General features: G+C 43.3%; 1 protein-coding gene across 7 annotated transcripts in view; it reads right to left on the bottom strand.

The window, feature by feature from the left end:
• Positions 1-8486: 8486 nt before the first annotated feature.
• The window catches only part of SPECC1 (sperm antigen with calponin homology and coiled-coil domains 1), a 98074-nt gene continuing 91903 nt past the window's right edge, over positions 8487-14657 (bottom strand). For all 7 annotated transcript variants that reach the window (XM_030472650.1, XM_030472651.1, XM_030472649.1 and 4 more), the window contains 2 exons: positions 14308-14367; positions 8487-13562 (listed from right to left, as the gene is read on the bottom strand). In XM_030472650.1, coding sequence (XP_030328510.1) covers positions 13473-13562; positions 14308-14367 — 150 coding nt within the window. In that variant the 3' untranslated portion in view covers positions 8487-13472. The remainder of the gene's footprint in view (positions 13563-14307; positions 14368-14657) is intronic.

Consider the following 14657-nt stretch of genomic DNA (forward strand, 5'->3'; position numbering starts at 1 on the left):
GTCAAAATGATTCCAATGGACATGGCGTAAATGGAGACACTCTCACTAACAATGCTTTGGATCAGAGTTATATGAAGGGGAACTCCTAACTTGTATGGAATGAAGCTATTTTTTTTTCAAGTTGAACATCTTTGGAGCAGGAATGACTTAAGGATGACTTGGATGCTGAAGGAGAGCCATGTCTGTGGTGTATTTAATTCCATGGGGATTTAGAGCAAGGTTCCCTTTGTTTCTTTTAGACAAAAGGATCTGCACTCAGATCCTTTGCCCTTGCCCTCCCACCTAACACCTTCACACTTCCATCCTCCAAGCACTTTGCCTGCACAAAGAAAGGTCGGAGCCTCACAACAGCAGTAACAGACAAGCACATAACTCCTGTGATTCAAACACAGAGAGGACCACAGAGTTTTGAGGAGGACTCAAAGCTGCTGGTGCACAGCCCCCATGTGAGGCTGCTCCATCATCCTCAGCACCGGCTCAATCCTGAACTTGCCTACACTGGTTTGGTTTATTTGTTCTTTTGGGATGAGTGTAGCTTCCCTCGTGCAGAGCCTGTTATAATCATGTAAACGATGGTAAACTAGCATGGAAAAGCACTTTTTCCCCCAAAGCAATGGATTTACATCAGGGTTTTTACACACATCGTTTTCCTAGCTCTAAAACATGTGCCAACAGAAGCCTTCGGCGGCTTTATAGCACTTGGGTGAAGCGGGAATTAACGTTGGTGGATACACACAAACAGTGGATGCATTTTATTAGAAAAGGATCTGCTTTTGTGATCATGAAAGGTTTTACAGGCTGAGCTAAGGGAAAGAGCGGTTTATCAAGTCAGACGTAGAGAAACCAGTATTTCACATTCTGATGAATAGGTTGTTCTGGGCAAGGTCTCTCTGTGAGACAGGTAGTGAGGCACTGTGGGTGTTATGGATTTTGCATTACACAGAGATTCATGGCTCTCCAAAGCAGCAAAGCCTTTGCCAAGGTCCAGTGGTTTATTCTGGCGCTAACTGATGCAACTGAACTTATTCTGAATACAACTTAGCTGCAAGTGAAGCCAAGGACAAGTGTGCTCAGCTCTGTTGTACCAAACGTGATTAAATCCTGCTGGCAGCAAGAGGAGGATGAGCCCATTCCCAGCCAGAGATACTGACCCTGCCCTCCAGCTGCATTCTTTGAGCCTTGTTTTAAAATATATGGCATTGTGCACCCTACCATTAAATACCAACCGAATGTGCTGGCCTTGTAAAGTAATCATCTGAGCAGACGTCGTCGTGAAACTCTGCAGTTCCTGGGGCTCTGAGGATGATGAGTCTGTAGGTGATAATGTCCATATTTATATACTGGAGTCTGTAAATGAGCAAGGAAGTCACAAGATTAGGAAGGTAAATACAGCCCAAAGCTTGTGGAATCCATTCAAGAACGGAGAGTAAAGTAATATGGCAACAGGTCACTGGTGCACCGCTGGATGCGAAGATGTGAGAGACAAATGAATCACCATTACTATTATTTTCCTGGATTCTATTTTACCCTGGGGATTTGCCTCTCAGCACTCATGTAGGAAACAGCACCAGCCCCAACCTGCTTCTTTCAAGTGTAAGAACTAATCTGGCTCTTTTGTTCAGAGGGAAGCTGATTTAAACAGATCCCACGTTATGAATGGCGATGCAGTGGGAGACAGGATCAGCACCCTGGTGTGGCTGCAGCCCGCGGCTCCGGGGCTTGGCAGGAGCCCACCGACCTCGTACGTGCTGTTCCTTCTGTCGCTGCCGTCCCGGGGGAGCGGAGCTGCCGCTTTGGAGGCTGTGTGCTTCCTGCAGCCCTCTGTGATCTCTTTTGTGCGAGGCCTCTGCGCAGCCTCGGGCTTCACTGAGGACTTCCCTAGCAACCTCTGGCTTGACACCTCCAGTTCTCTTGGCCCAGTCACAAAGAATGGGCGAGAGCTCCACCAACACACATCTTTCCATGCACACCCAATGTACACCCAGGCAGCCTGCAGGGGCAGGTCCCTAAACACAAAGAAAAGCTCCAGAGTCAGTGACAGCCGAGATGTTCTTGCTGGTCCTGCAGCCGGAATTGTGGTCTCAGGCACCCCTGAGACAACACAGAGTTAAAGAGTAACAAGGGCTGAGGTGAGAGTGTCTCTGCTTCAAAAGGACAAAGACACCTTCTGGTTATCAAAAACAGGGAGGGGAAAGAAAGTTGGATGCCAGACAAAAAGTTCATCCATTATACTGACTTTGGCAACCCTTCATCCACCCATGAGAGCTGCAGTATTGAGTAGAACTGGCTCTTGGGTGGTAGAGGGCATCAGCCCGGTACTTGGAGGCTTCACAAGCAAAGCAGCTGCTAGCCATCCATTCCATGAAGAGGCCGCTCCATCCCAAACCCTTCCCGTAGAGAGGAGAGAATGGGAAATAAGGAAAGACAGAGACAGTTCCCAGGGCTCTTCGCACAAGCCCTGTTTTGGAGTTTAGGCTGCGGCACAGTCCCAAGCCGTGGCATGTGCCCTTCTGTGTCCACAGAGGCGCAGAGAGGTGCTCTCTTCTTCCAGACCTTGCCAGTACACCTCAGTACAAGCCTCCACACGTCTCCCCAGAAGACACTTGCATTTCTAACCTCTTTTCACTACTTATCTCCTCTGCAAGGGCTATCTGCTAAGGAAATGACTAGTGCCAGTGCTGATGGTGAGGATTTGCAAGGCAGACATGAGGACCTGGACAAAGAACGAGCTCATGTCTCTAAAATAGCCATACTTAACTGCCAGGGCAGCACACCTTAGCTACAACTTGCTCGTTAGGAACCATGAGCCTCGCAGAGTAGCATGAACCAAATCCCCATTACCAAAACTCAAGTCTTCACTAGCACTTCTGCGTTGTTTTGCAGGACAAGACATAGCTTGCCCTGAACCTGACTCCAAGAAAGGATTCCCAAGACACAATATAACCTCTAAACCATACAGCAGGTACAAAAGCCCTCTTCAAAGTGGTACTGCCAAGGAGGGGCTGAACTACACACAGTCTACGCAAGCTAGGTGAAGGGAACACGTTTTTGAGGCTCAGGTGGTGTGCAGGCAGGTGAAACCAGCACTCAGCTCTGCCTGGATATTTATTGCTGCATTGCCGTGCTGAGCATTAGCATGGCAAAGATTCCAGGTGAGCTCTGAGGTAAACAGTGATGGAGGTGAATGGCCAAAGGTGAGGTTTGCTGCTGTATCGCTGTAGGTGGGAAAGCGGAGAGTGAAATTCCAGAGAAAACTATTTCCATACTGGAGACTTCAGCCAGTCTGCAAAATCCTTGGAAAACAGAAGAATTATGGTAAATCACAAAGAGCAGCTCAACAATACTGGATTTTCCTAGTCTCCAGGGTCACTGCCAGGTAATAAACGTCTATTATCCTGGAATTTAAAGCTGGTGCTTAAATTATCTGCGAGAACTCATCTTGTAACAATGCAGGTGTGTGAATTCTTTGTGCACTGTGGGTTATATCTTACACCTTTCATTAGAAAACAAAAAAGTCACCACAAGACTGAAAAAAATAAACAGCGGTGAAATTCAAAAGGAAGGATTTTGGCTGAGCGGAGGCAGGGGTATGAGGATACCAGCTTGAAGACTTTTTTGATTGATCTCAGGGTTTGATTTTATTTACTAACCACCTTCTATGATGAACAGCCAAGTACCTCTTCCAGCACTCATTTCAAATGAAAGCTGCAGCTCAAGCCAGGAGGGAATGAAGCCCTGAGCCCTGGTTGTGAGGTCTCACCTGCACAGGGCTCCCAGTGCCTACTGGGGCCAGTTGTCCCGTTTATGCTGGTGGAGCTGGCACAGCCCATTTCCCAGAGAAATCGATAGGAAGCCTTGTTACATTTACCAGGCTAACGTCAGTAGTGGAAAGCCCAGGGTGAAGCTGGACAGGCGGTGATGTGTCTGCAATTCAGATATCAAACAACCCAGGATTGCTTCATTCACAGCTAGAGCTGCTTCCTGGGCAGAACCTTCACAACTCCATGCCCCTAAGAAAACAAACTTGATAAGTGCCTGTTCCACAGCCTGACTGGAGCTTCACTCCCAATCAACACTTCACAGCAACAATAAGAACTGATTCTGCTCCCTGCCAAACCCTGACAGGGCAGGGAAATGTGCTCCTCTCCCAAGCCTTTAAAGCCATTCTGCTTTATGCAGAAATGTGACATTTGGAGCTCTGAATGAATGCAGTGAGAAGACTTGAACTGGTGCAATGCAACTGCTCTGAGTGTAGAATTGTGCTCAAATTCTAGAGAAACAATAAATTAAAATCCTTCAGCCTCTTTGTGCAAGATAGAACCAAGATTTGTAAATATCCATGCAGGTGACTCAGGGGTTAAAGGGCAGCTTGGCTGTGGCAAAGGGAAAACTGCAGGATACACTCACAAAATTCAAATCAGCCAATGCAGGGGAGGGATGAGCCTTCCTGTCCCCTCTGGCTTCACACTCAGCTGCCAGCAAATGCTCAGTTTGCACTCCAAACCTGTTTGAACTCCAGGATCATTATTACAAAGCTCCTATTGTATTGCTCCATTGCGAAGATAGGAGATTTGTCTGTTCTGTCTCCATAACTATTGGCAAAAGTGCTATGTAAATCTAGTGGTAAACACTCTTAGAGCCCAAGGACTTGGTTAGTGTGGTTTCCATCCTTGCAAGACTAGAAACCATCCTAGCCACTATGAAAGCAATGTCTGAATCACAGCTGAAGGGGAAGAACCTGGACCGCGCTATCCCCTGGCGTATTATTTATTATTAATATTATTAGCCCCTTTGCAAGCTTCAGACTGAACTCTCCCTTCCCTGAATGGCTCTCCAGGGCCTTGGCAGTGCAATTGCTCTCAAGGGCAGAGCTATGCATATATTATCATTATTGCTGTGCTATTCAGACAGGTTGGGTTTTCTGAACTGAATACTAGTAGCTGCATTACAAATACACAAGAGGCCACACTCACTGCCTCCACTGTAACTGCCCTGGCTGCGCTTTTGATTTTGGCAAGGAAAATAACAGACATTTTATAACTGAAAAAGCCAAGCAGAGCCATGGTTGTAGCCTCGCTTCCCAGGAGCTTGATCCTGTTGGGAGAATGTTGGGTATGGAATTTGCTTGCTTCCTGGATTGGAGTGTGGGAGCAGTGAGAGAGAAAGGATGAGCTGACTGAGAAGACAAAAATTATAGCACATCAAGGTGGAACAAGGGTTTCAATTACTATATACTCTTTCTTTATTAAAGCCAAAAGGAGTGGTAAAATGGGGCTTTGCACAGAGGGTGTGCAGCTGTCTGCATGAAGCAAGTTAGAAAAATCATGTTGCTCCCATGTTAATTCTCTTAATCTTGTTACTTTCTCTTTAACCAGCTTAAACTCATGATGTGTGTGTGGGTAAGGATAAAACCTCGGTCATTGCTATGTACTTAAGAAGGGACAGCAGTTCACATTGTAGATATGTGAATAATGTTTACCCACATTGGCCTTTTACAGCTTTCATTTTCTTCCTGCTATGCTCAATAAAAACCAACTGATTGCCCCCGTAATCTGACTGCCATCTTTTCTGGGTGACATTTACTTCAGGGTCCTGCTTCCCAGAGTTTCTGCCTATAGTTTTCCAGCATCAAATTCTGAAAAGCTATACCTATGAGACTTCATCTATCTGGTTCTGACCTTTAGAGCCTATTGAGTCTCCACCTGGAAGACTTTTATTCTACTGGTATTGCTTATGCTTATTGTGACTAGCACACCTGCCTCAATTCCCATGGAAGATCTCTGTCTTGAGAATGCAAGGCTCCTAGTGCTCATTCTGGGCTTTAAACTTTAGACTACACTATCTGCCTTGTCTTCAGCTTCAAAGATAGATCAGGTCATGGCACCTTGCTTTCATCTGTCTCTGCCAGGAGCTCCAGCTGAATATGAACCTCGAAACGCTGAATCCATGTTTGGAGCTGGTCCGTGTGTTCACAGGCAAGTCCTGGTTCATGCTGGGGTCAGAGGCACTGTGGTGATACAAATAAAACCCTCTCCATCTCAAATGGAAGAACGTGCACCAGTCAGGAAGGGAATTAGTCATTCCACCCCAAATCTATGTTCTCTATGTATTAGGAGACACTTGGCAATCAAAGTGTACTAAGCACTAAGCACAGTCTTGAATCGTCACCTCACCCCATCTACAACCAGGACAAATAAACCCGAGAAAATATTGGCCTCACCTCTTATTTTCAGCCTCTTGCCGAACCACTTGTGAACATACCGGCACTTATTACTCACTGACATCTCCACAGAGAACCCAGCTCTTCCCAAGGAATAAATAAAAGCATCTGGAGTGTGTTCTGAAAAGAGTCGAGGCAGCACAGCCTGTAAGCAGCTAACAGCTTACTTCAGTAATGGAACACCAAGTCTGGTAGTGGGAGACAGCAGGTCCTCAGAATCAATTGTTCCTAAGCAGATTCTATTTTCTGTAAGATAACAAGAGAATTCACAGACATTAATACAGTTAAAAATGGCCAATACAGCAAATTCTGACAAAGATAAGAACTGTCTTCCGTCCTTTCCAACTGTCCATCCTGATTGCTGAGCTGTTACTTTTTGCTGGCTCCCCAGCATGTGCTCACCACAGCAGAGGCACTGGCACTGCTCAGGTAACCTGCTGAAGTCAGGCAGAGGAGCAGTGGATCCATTTTAACATAAATATTCTTTATGAGCAGTTGTTTGGCTGATACTTGAAGGCATGGTTTGTGACAGCAGAGCTTTGTGTTGTAGGAAGGATTACAGGGAGAGGTTTTTAAAGAGCCAGAGATAATCTTGTTTGATCATTTGCTTAAAACCAAAGCAAACATGAACTAAAGCAGCTGCACTGACAGGTATCTCGCTACCTACCGGTATCTCCATGCCGTACAAAGAACAGATTAACTCTGACAGCATTGTCAGATTCATATCTCTTTATAGACAGGGAATAGGACTGAGACTCATCATGTGCAATCTTTGCTCGCTGGTCTGTAAGGCAGAAAGGATTTTTGCCTTTCCACATCCCAGGACTCAAGAATCTATCCCCATCCAAAAATTGCTGGGTGCTGCCAGACATGAAGGAGAATGTCCTACAAGCATCCTGAACAGTTTGATTCATGGTAAAATAGCCCTAAACCCCACACTTACTGCAATTACTGCAACATGCTGACAGGACTTACCAGCTTTACACCTCAGCCAAGACCTGGCTGGGTCACAGGCAGATGGAAATGAGCCAGTTGGTGACACACAGCTTTGAATGCCAACCTGTCACCAGGTTGGGTTACATGATACTTGTGTTACAAATACAGGGGAAATCCAGATAAATCACAGCTTCCCTGAGCAGGGTGAGACAACCAGGATTTGTCCTCATCACGACTAAACAATATTTCAAAATCAATCCAATCTGATTAATTGGTTCTATTATAATATTGTGTATTAACTCTAGTTTGTGGCTGGAGGCTCTATAAACTCCTAGCAAATACAGCTCTTGCTGCAGAGGTTTTATAGCCAAAAAAGACAAGGACAAACCAAAGGATAGTGAAAATAAATCCACAAGGAATTGGGAATTTAGACAGACAGACATGAACTGCCTTATTCCGAGGTCATACAACTGATGAACTTGAGTATTCAGAGTCCTGCTTTTCACACTTTAAGCACAACAGGAGCCTGCATTCCTGGTGATGGTGAGATTTCCAGATAGCAAGAAGGGCTGGTTCTGAGAATTCCTTTGCAGAAGACAACTGAGGTGCAAATATTGAGTTCAGTCTAAGTGAGGCACAGCAAACCTTCAAAATAAAGTGCAGTGGCAGCTGGACAAAAGGAGGAAATCTAGTTTGCCATTTCACGTGGTCACACTTTGTCCAGGAGATAAAGCTACCCTGATCAGACAAACCACCAAAACAACATTGCTCTGCCTGTGACACTGCCACAAGAAAGGATGAGCCCAGCATCAAAAATCCAGCACTGAAACACAATGCTTACGTGGGGAAAGGCAAAGCAGTTTGGATTATGTAAATGAAAACCTTAATTTTATACTTACTCCAACCACCAGTCCTTACTTCCACTTTTTGGCCACTTCTTTCTTAAGCCTCTAGTCACTTACGAGCTCCCAATGCAGACACATTGGTCTCTTCCATGCTCTTTTCTTACCTTTGCACTGGGATGATTCCCTACTGTCTCTTTGATGCTCTGTTTCAGAAACTGAGAGATCTCTTGTACTCCTTTATCCCCAAGACAATCTCAACCTCAAGACAATTTCAGAGAAAGGCATCCAAATGCATATAAATTACTTTAAAAAAATGGAACTTGATGTATTTATGAAAAGACAATTGACCAAATTTTCGTTGCTACCAGTGTAGGAGAATCAATGAACCACGAGCATCTTTTAAAGTCTCTCCTGGGAGTCCTGCTGCCTAGCAGACTGCACGAGAGTCTGGTTGTATGCAGAGATTTGAAACGTTACAACTAACATCAGAAACAGAAAAAGATTTATTAGAAATATGACACAGATTTTTGCATCGTACATTTTAATAATGTTAATCTTTAAATATTAGCATGTCCAAATCTGGCAATGCCTAGTATATACATTCTAATGTGCTCTTTGTATAAATTAGATTATGATGTAACATCTGTACCCAACAGAGAAAGCGAAAACACTTGTTAGAGGTGATTATCCCAGATGACAAACTCAAGCCTGGACCCACAATCAATAAAAACATTGTGTCCAGCACTGCCCAGTGGAACTTGGCACATGTGCGAGTCAGAAATGTAGAGACCATCAGCTGAGAAACATGGTAACTGCAGTTCAGTTATAAGCTTGATTCTACACCGTATTGGTGAGTGAGTCTAAATGGCACTGGAGTTGGTAAAAACCAATACAGTCTAGCATAGTATAAGTTATTGCTGGGTATAAAAATGCTTTAATGCTCAGTGCCCTGAGTCTTTTCAGGCAAAAGCCCTCTCCTGACAGGAAAATGCATAATCTCATCCCATACAGACCCTGCCTTTCCTCAGATACATGAGGCACAGCTTTCCACACAGCTGCCCCGTCAGATGCTTCCTGCTGGAAGACGTGGTACCGAAAGCACAGAAAGATGAGGGAGATACAAACCAACCAGTGAGCCAATGCTCAGACTTCATTGCCAAGGAAGAGAGAAAGTGCTGCAAAAAGAAAGATTTGGAAGAGTTCCAGGTCAGGAATCAAATGGGGAAGACCAAATCATTCTGCCAGCATGCACCTATTTGGACATAAAACTTGTGCTGGTTGCAGATACAAAACAAGAAAACCGAAGAAAACCTCTAAAAGCAACTTCAGAACATAAAAAGAAAACCCGCCAAAAGTCAAAGAGAACGTGTCTCACTGAGAGGAAACTGGAGAACGTGCATAAGTCAAAAATGACTCTGCTCACCACAGCTGCCTTGCTGCAGCACAGAAGGACTAGGAAATCTTTGTTCCCTTTGCATTTCCGTGACTGTCACAGGCACAGGAAGGAGAACCTGGCAAAGGCAGCAAGCTCCGTGCTCTCTTCCCTCCTTGTCTTCCTAGATCCACCCCAGGCTGCACTCTTAGGAGAAATGTCACTCAAGAAGACAGTAAGGGCTCTCAAGCTGATGTCCTTTGCTGTCCACAAAGGCCTAGGTACACGTCCCATGTATGCCCCTCTCCTCACACACTGGACTCCCACTCCATCATTCAGTTTCCTTGTGTACTTTCAGAAACAGCTCATCAGCCTTCCTAGAAAACCTTCTCAGAGGGCTGACTCTGGGCTCGCCTCTCAACACCTCTGTACCTTCCCAAGCCATGAAACAACTTGTACCTTCTATGACCCACCAGAAGCTCTGGGAGCCAGACTGTATACTTTCCACACTTCAATCTCCTTTCCTCTCTAGCAGCTATGGTACAACAGTCACACAATACGATAACCCTCCATGGAACTTCACTGAAATCCCCATCCTAACCATTCTTCTCACGTGCTCATCCAAAATCAGCTATTTGGTTTCTTGTAGTCCGAAAGACTCCCCAGGTACACACATACAAGTATGTGCAGGTATGTTGAAGAGTGAATGTATATTTAGGGAGCATATGGTGACATGGTGAAGAGATTTCATCTGCCTGCATCAGGGAAAGATGCAATACTCCTAAGAGGCAGAGTCAGAAAGGATTTAGGCAAACTGTAACTGATAAAACACATTGATCCATCCATGTCATATCATCACATGTTCCATTCTAGGACATTTCAAAGGATTCTCAGAACTCCTATGATGACTATCCCTATACCCTCTAGCTTAACTTAATCAGCAAACTCTCTAATTGTAAAGGCAGCTAAGACTTTAATTTTACAGTTCAAATTTGAGATGTCTTACAGGGCCTGTAGATTTTCTGGTCTGCAGCATCTTGGGTGGGACAAATTTTCATTCATATTCAAATTTTAAGGCAGCATGAAGAAAAAACAGTAATTTCTGAAAATCCAGGGCTAGAAACGTAACTGTGCAAGATTCAAAAGGGAGAAGAAAAATACACAGTATTGTAACAGTTAAATGAACAAATAAACAACATTCTCAATCTCAAAGAATAAACTTAAAGATCACCTCTCAGTCTCAAAGTATCAGCATTTCAAAATGAGAAGTTTTGCAGGTTTGAGGACTGAAAAGTAACATTGAGCAAACAGTGAAACTGAATATTACTCCCTCCTGACAGATGGCTCCTTGTTCTAACTCCTAGATACGTAAAAAAATGTTAAGAATATACCATAAGAATTGGGTAGAATTAGTGTTTGGTCTGTGCTGCTGGGGACACAGGAGAATAAGCTGCAAAGAGATGACAGGAACTTTGCAAAAATCATTTGGGGAAAAAACCAAAAAGTTGCTCCATCAAAAATGGTTTGTAGGTTAGAATAAGTCTTGAAGAACCAGATTAGAATAAATGTCAGAACAGCGCTGGAAGCAAGTGATGCCGACACATTAGATAGCACATGTATTGAGTGCACATCTGACAGTCACACGGAGCACACGCTCTCCCTGTGAGCAGAGGGTTAAGATTATCTTTCCTTTTTAGATCCAGTGGAACCCTCTGACTCTGAAATGTTTACCAGAAGCTAGGGAATTAAAACAGTTTTTCTCATCCCTGCAAGTGCCCGATCCAAAGCCCACTGAGGAATATGGAATTTCTGTGTTGACTTCACTATGCTTTGAACCACAGCCTGTTGGAGAGAATTGGGATGTCTGCCAATGGATACCTCAAGGGACAAGAGCTGCTGCAGCCACAAGGCAATGGAGCTCTGCAGTGTAACTGCCTTCCGAAATGAACTCTGTTTAGCAGCTATTTTTCTCTTCCATCTTATCACATAACAGAACGCTTGCATCTGAGAACACTCAAAGCAACTCATCCTATGTTCTCTAGGGATGGCAGAGTTTATGCTGAAAAATACTGGAGAGTTAATTCAATCTAGAAAGCACTCTCTTTCAAAGAATTAACTCTGGCCAGCATTTACAACTGCTTTCTCACAGTATAGGATGACACAAAGAGTGCAAGGGCACCGTAAGTGCTTGCCACTGTCCTTTTTTATCACACAGACTCTCAAAAGATTGGAATCAGACTTTCCTGGGGGTAATGAATTAGAATAAATGTCAGACTAAGACTAAGAGCAAGTGATGCTCTTCTTGCATTCGTCCAACTTCCTTTCTGTTCAATACTATCACCTATCCATTAATCCTGTATTTTGCTGTGAGAAAACCAAAGTCTGAAATAGGTTGTTTACTAATTAAATAGTACTAAGAAAAACAAACAACAGAGCACTGTGGGGAAGCGAGAGGCTGAGATCAGCTGCCTGTAAAGAAAGCCCCAGAAAACCTGAAACCAAGTTTCTTCTGTGAAAGAAGAAACTTTTGTTTCTATTTCATGAGCCTTTTTTCAGGAGTTAAGAGCAGTGAGCACGCACTATTCTTTCTTTTGTAAGAGAGAAATTATCCCTAGCTCCCTATAATTAACATTCACAAAGCGTCAAGTCTGGTCACAGGGTTAAACATGCTAACTAAACAACTTTCTTCTACCAGCATAATCTAAAGCAGCTACACAGGCTCCTACGAGGTCCTGTATAAAGCCAGCTCTCCAAGACCTGCTCTGAGAACAAATCAAGCAGCCTCTTTGATCGTGCTATCCTTGGAGACCAATAGAAAATTTAACTTCATGAGGTGAAATAAGAGAAATGGTATAATGGAAATTAAACAGTATCTTTCAGACATTTTCCTAACAGTATCATCGAGCTGGAAAGCTATTCTCTGGCGCCTTAGAGATTTCCATGACACACAGAGGAGTTCCAGTTACAATCTTTGTAACTTGTGAAGTTGCAACTTCCACTGGTACTAATATATTGCTGTGATCCTTTACAGGGTAACGTCACTTCCAAGCATTTAACAGTGCTCTGTGGATCCTATTTTATTGGACAGAGCACAGGATGCCTCAGGAGTCATGCCTCTACACAGCAATTACACATCTGTGCTGATTATAGAGGATCAACACAAAGAAGTTACTCCACTCAATCCACACAAATATGTACTACTGAGATGTTACTGTATTGCTTAGAGTCACCACCTGATTACTGGCACCTTGCAGACTAAAGCCAGCAAATTGCATTTGCAGTATTCCTAGGATAACTGTGCCTGCACAGTCAGCTGGGAAACCAAGCTCTGGCTTCCCACAGTAATCAAGTAACGAAGTTGTAGTAATAAACCTATTTTTCCTCAACGAGATGACTTCTGTTTGATCTGAAATGAAGTCCCAGCACCTAATAGGATTCTTTTAGAGTACTTTAACTGATGATGGATCAGAACATGGTTTCTGAGTTACAAATAACCCTGTTATTAGCCTGCTGGTAAAGCTATGACAAGCAAACTAGTATACTTACTAAATCAGGCATGTGAGAATAACTCAGGTTAAGGTTCTACACACTTATGTGCATCTGTCATGGTGTTTTATAAAATACATGGAGGCAAGAAAACAACACATATTTGGGATGAGTTAAGCATGGTTTGGCAAGAAGAGCATTTTTGTGAGCTTTTGTATTAACGTGAATCTCCCAGCCTCCCTTGAGTGCCAGCATAGTCCACACTGATTTAGAACTTCACTTTGTAGCAGGTCTCCTGTTGGTGGAGTCTGGTTGGAGGAAAACATTGTTTAGCACAAGGGATCCTCTTCAGAAAATCCCACGTGTATTTGAAAATGCTTTGCAATTTCCACATGGGAATAAAATTACAGATTAATTTGGTTTGTGTAGATAGACAATGGATATTTATTTGGTTGTAGTCCCAGATGTCATCAGAACTATGGAAGAGCTTTCTTTCAAACTAAGAGCTTAGGTTGGTTGTGGAAGAGGAGCAAGTGGATTTTTAAAGTGATCGAGTGCATCTGTAGCATTCTTTGTTCTCTTCCCCATTTCTGTCCACCTCTTGCTCTGTGTCTCAGGTCTCAAAGTACTTGTAAATCTGGGCGACGTACTGCATCACACTCTGCCAGTCTGGGCGGTCCGTGTACATCATCTCACTGAGTTCCTGCACAGGACAGACACATTGCAAAACTTAGTCAAGCACCACTACTGGGAACATCACAAGGTCCTTTGAGTAGCTGTGGCTGTTGAACACTACTACTGCTGCCATTCCAGAGCTGCTTAAAGCCACATACAGTATAAAAGCCCATGGGAATGACTACTGGCCTACTGCAATTCTGAAACTCATTAACAAAGTGTTTAAACAGCCATATACATCTTACATTCTGAAAAGATTTTTCCATATGCGATCAAAGATCAATTCTTTATTTAAATTGGTGCTTCTTTAAATGTCTTTGGTTCTGCATTTACCTTATGAACCCCAAAATACTTTTTCCTTCATATTAAACTGATCTCTTCCTTGTCATCATATTGTTGATTTTGGAAAAGGCTTTTTAAACAGCTTAAAACACTATTTATCCTTTTGTTTCTTAAAACACTAAACCAAAAGAAAATTGTCTAACAGGCAAGTCTGCTCATGAAAATAGGAATCTTCTGGATTCCAAGAGGAAATGACATATCAATACTCTTATTTCAATACTAGATGACCTCCAGAAGTTCCTTCAAATTATATTAATTCTATGACTCTTCTTTCTGGAAGTTCTCCTAACACTATGGACTTTCAGAGATGGTGCTGCAGCCTTCCCTAGCACTCTGAACATTTTCAGTGCAAGCTGGCTGGCCACATGGCAACAATGGCTCTATAACAGTGTATGGAGTAAATCTTCCCTTGCTAAAAGAAGGTTACTCACCAGGCTGGGTTTGATGCCTACACTTTCAGCAGCTTGAAATGCTAACAGCAGGTTTCTCTTCTGTAAAACAAAAGTTCAAAAGACTACCATCAAAGTACGATTCATGAACTCTACCTTCATCTGGTTAATCAGTAAGTTTAAATGAGCAGGTATATTTGAAAATCACTAGATTCAGTACTTTCACACAGATACTTTTTTGTATTAGTCAGGTATACTCACAAAAAAGTTCTTTGTCTTTGAATAGCTCGTCTACTTTTGCCCAAGCTACAGCCCTCTGTTTTTGACAAATAGGTTCTTGTGAAACTGATTACAACTGGGCAAAAAAAGCCACTGAGGTTCTGTCTTTGTCA

This window comes from Strigops habroptila (genome assembly GCF_004027225.2).
Source record: "Strigops habroptila isolate Jane chromosome 13 unlocalized genomic scaffold, bStrHab1.2.pri S16, whole genome shotgun sequence".
NCBI lineage: Eukaryota > Metazoa > Chordata > Aves > Psittaciformes > Psittacidae > Strigops > Strigops habroptila.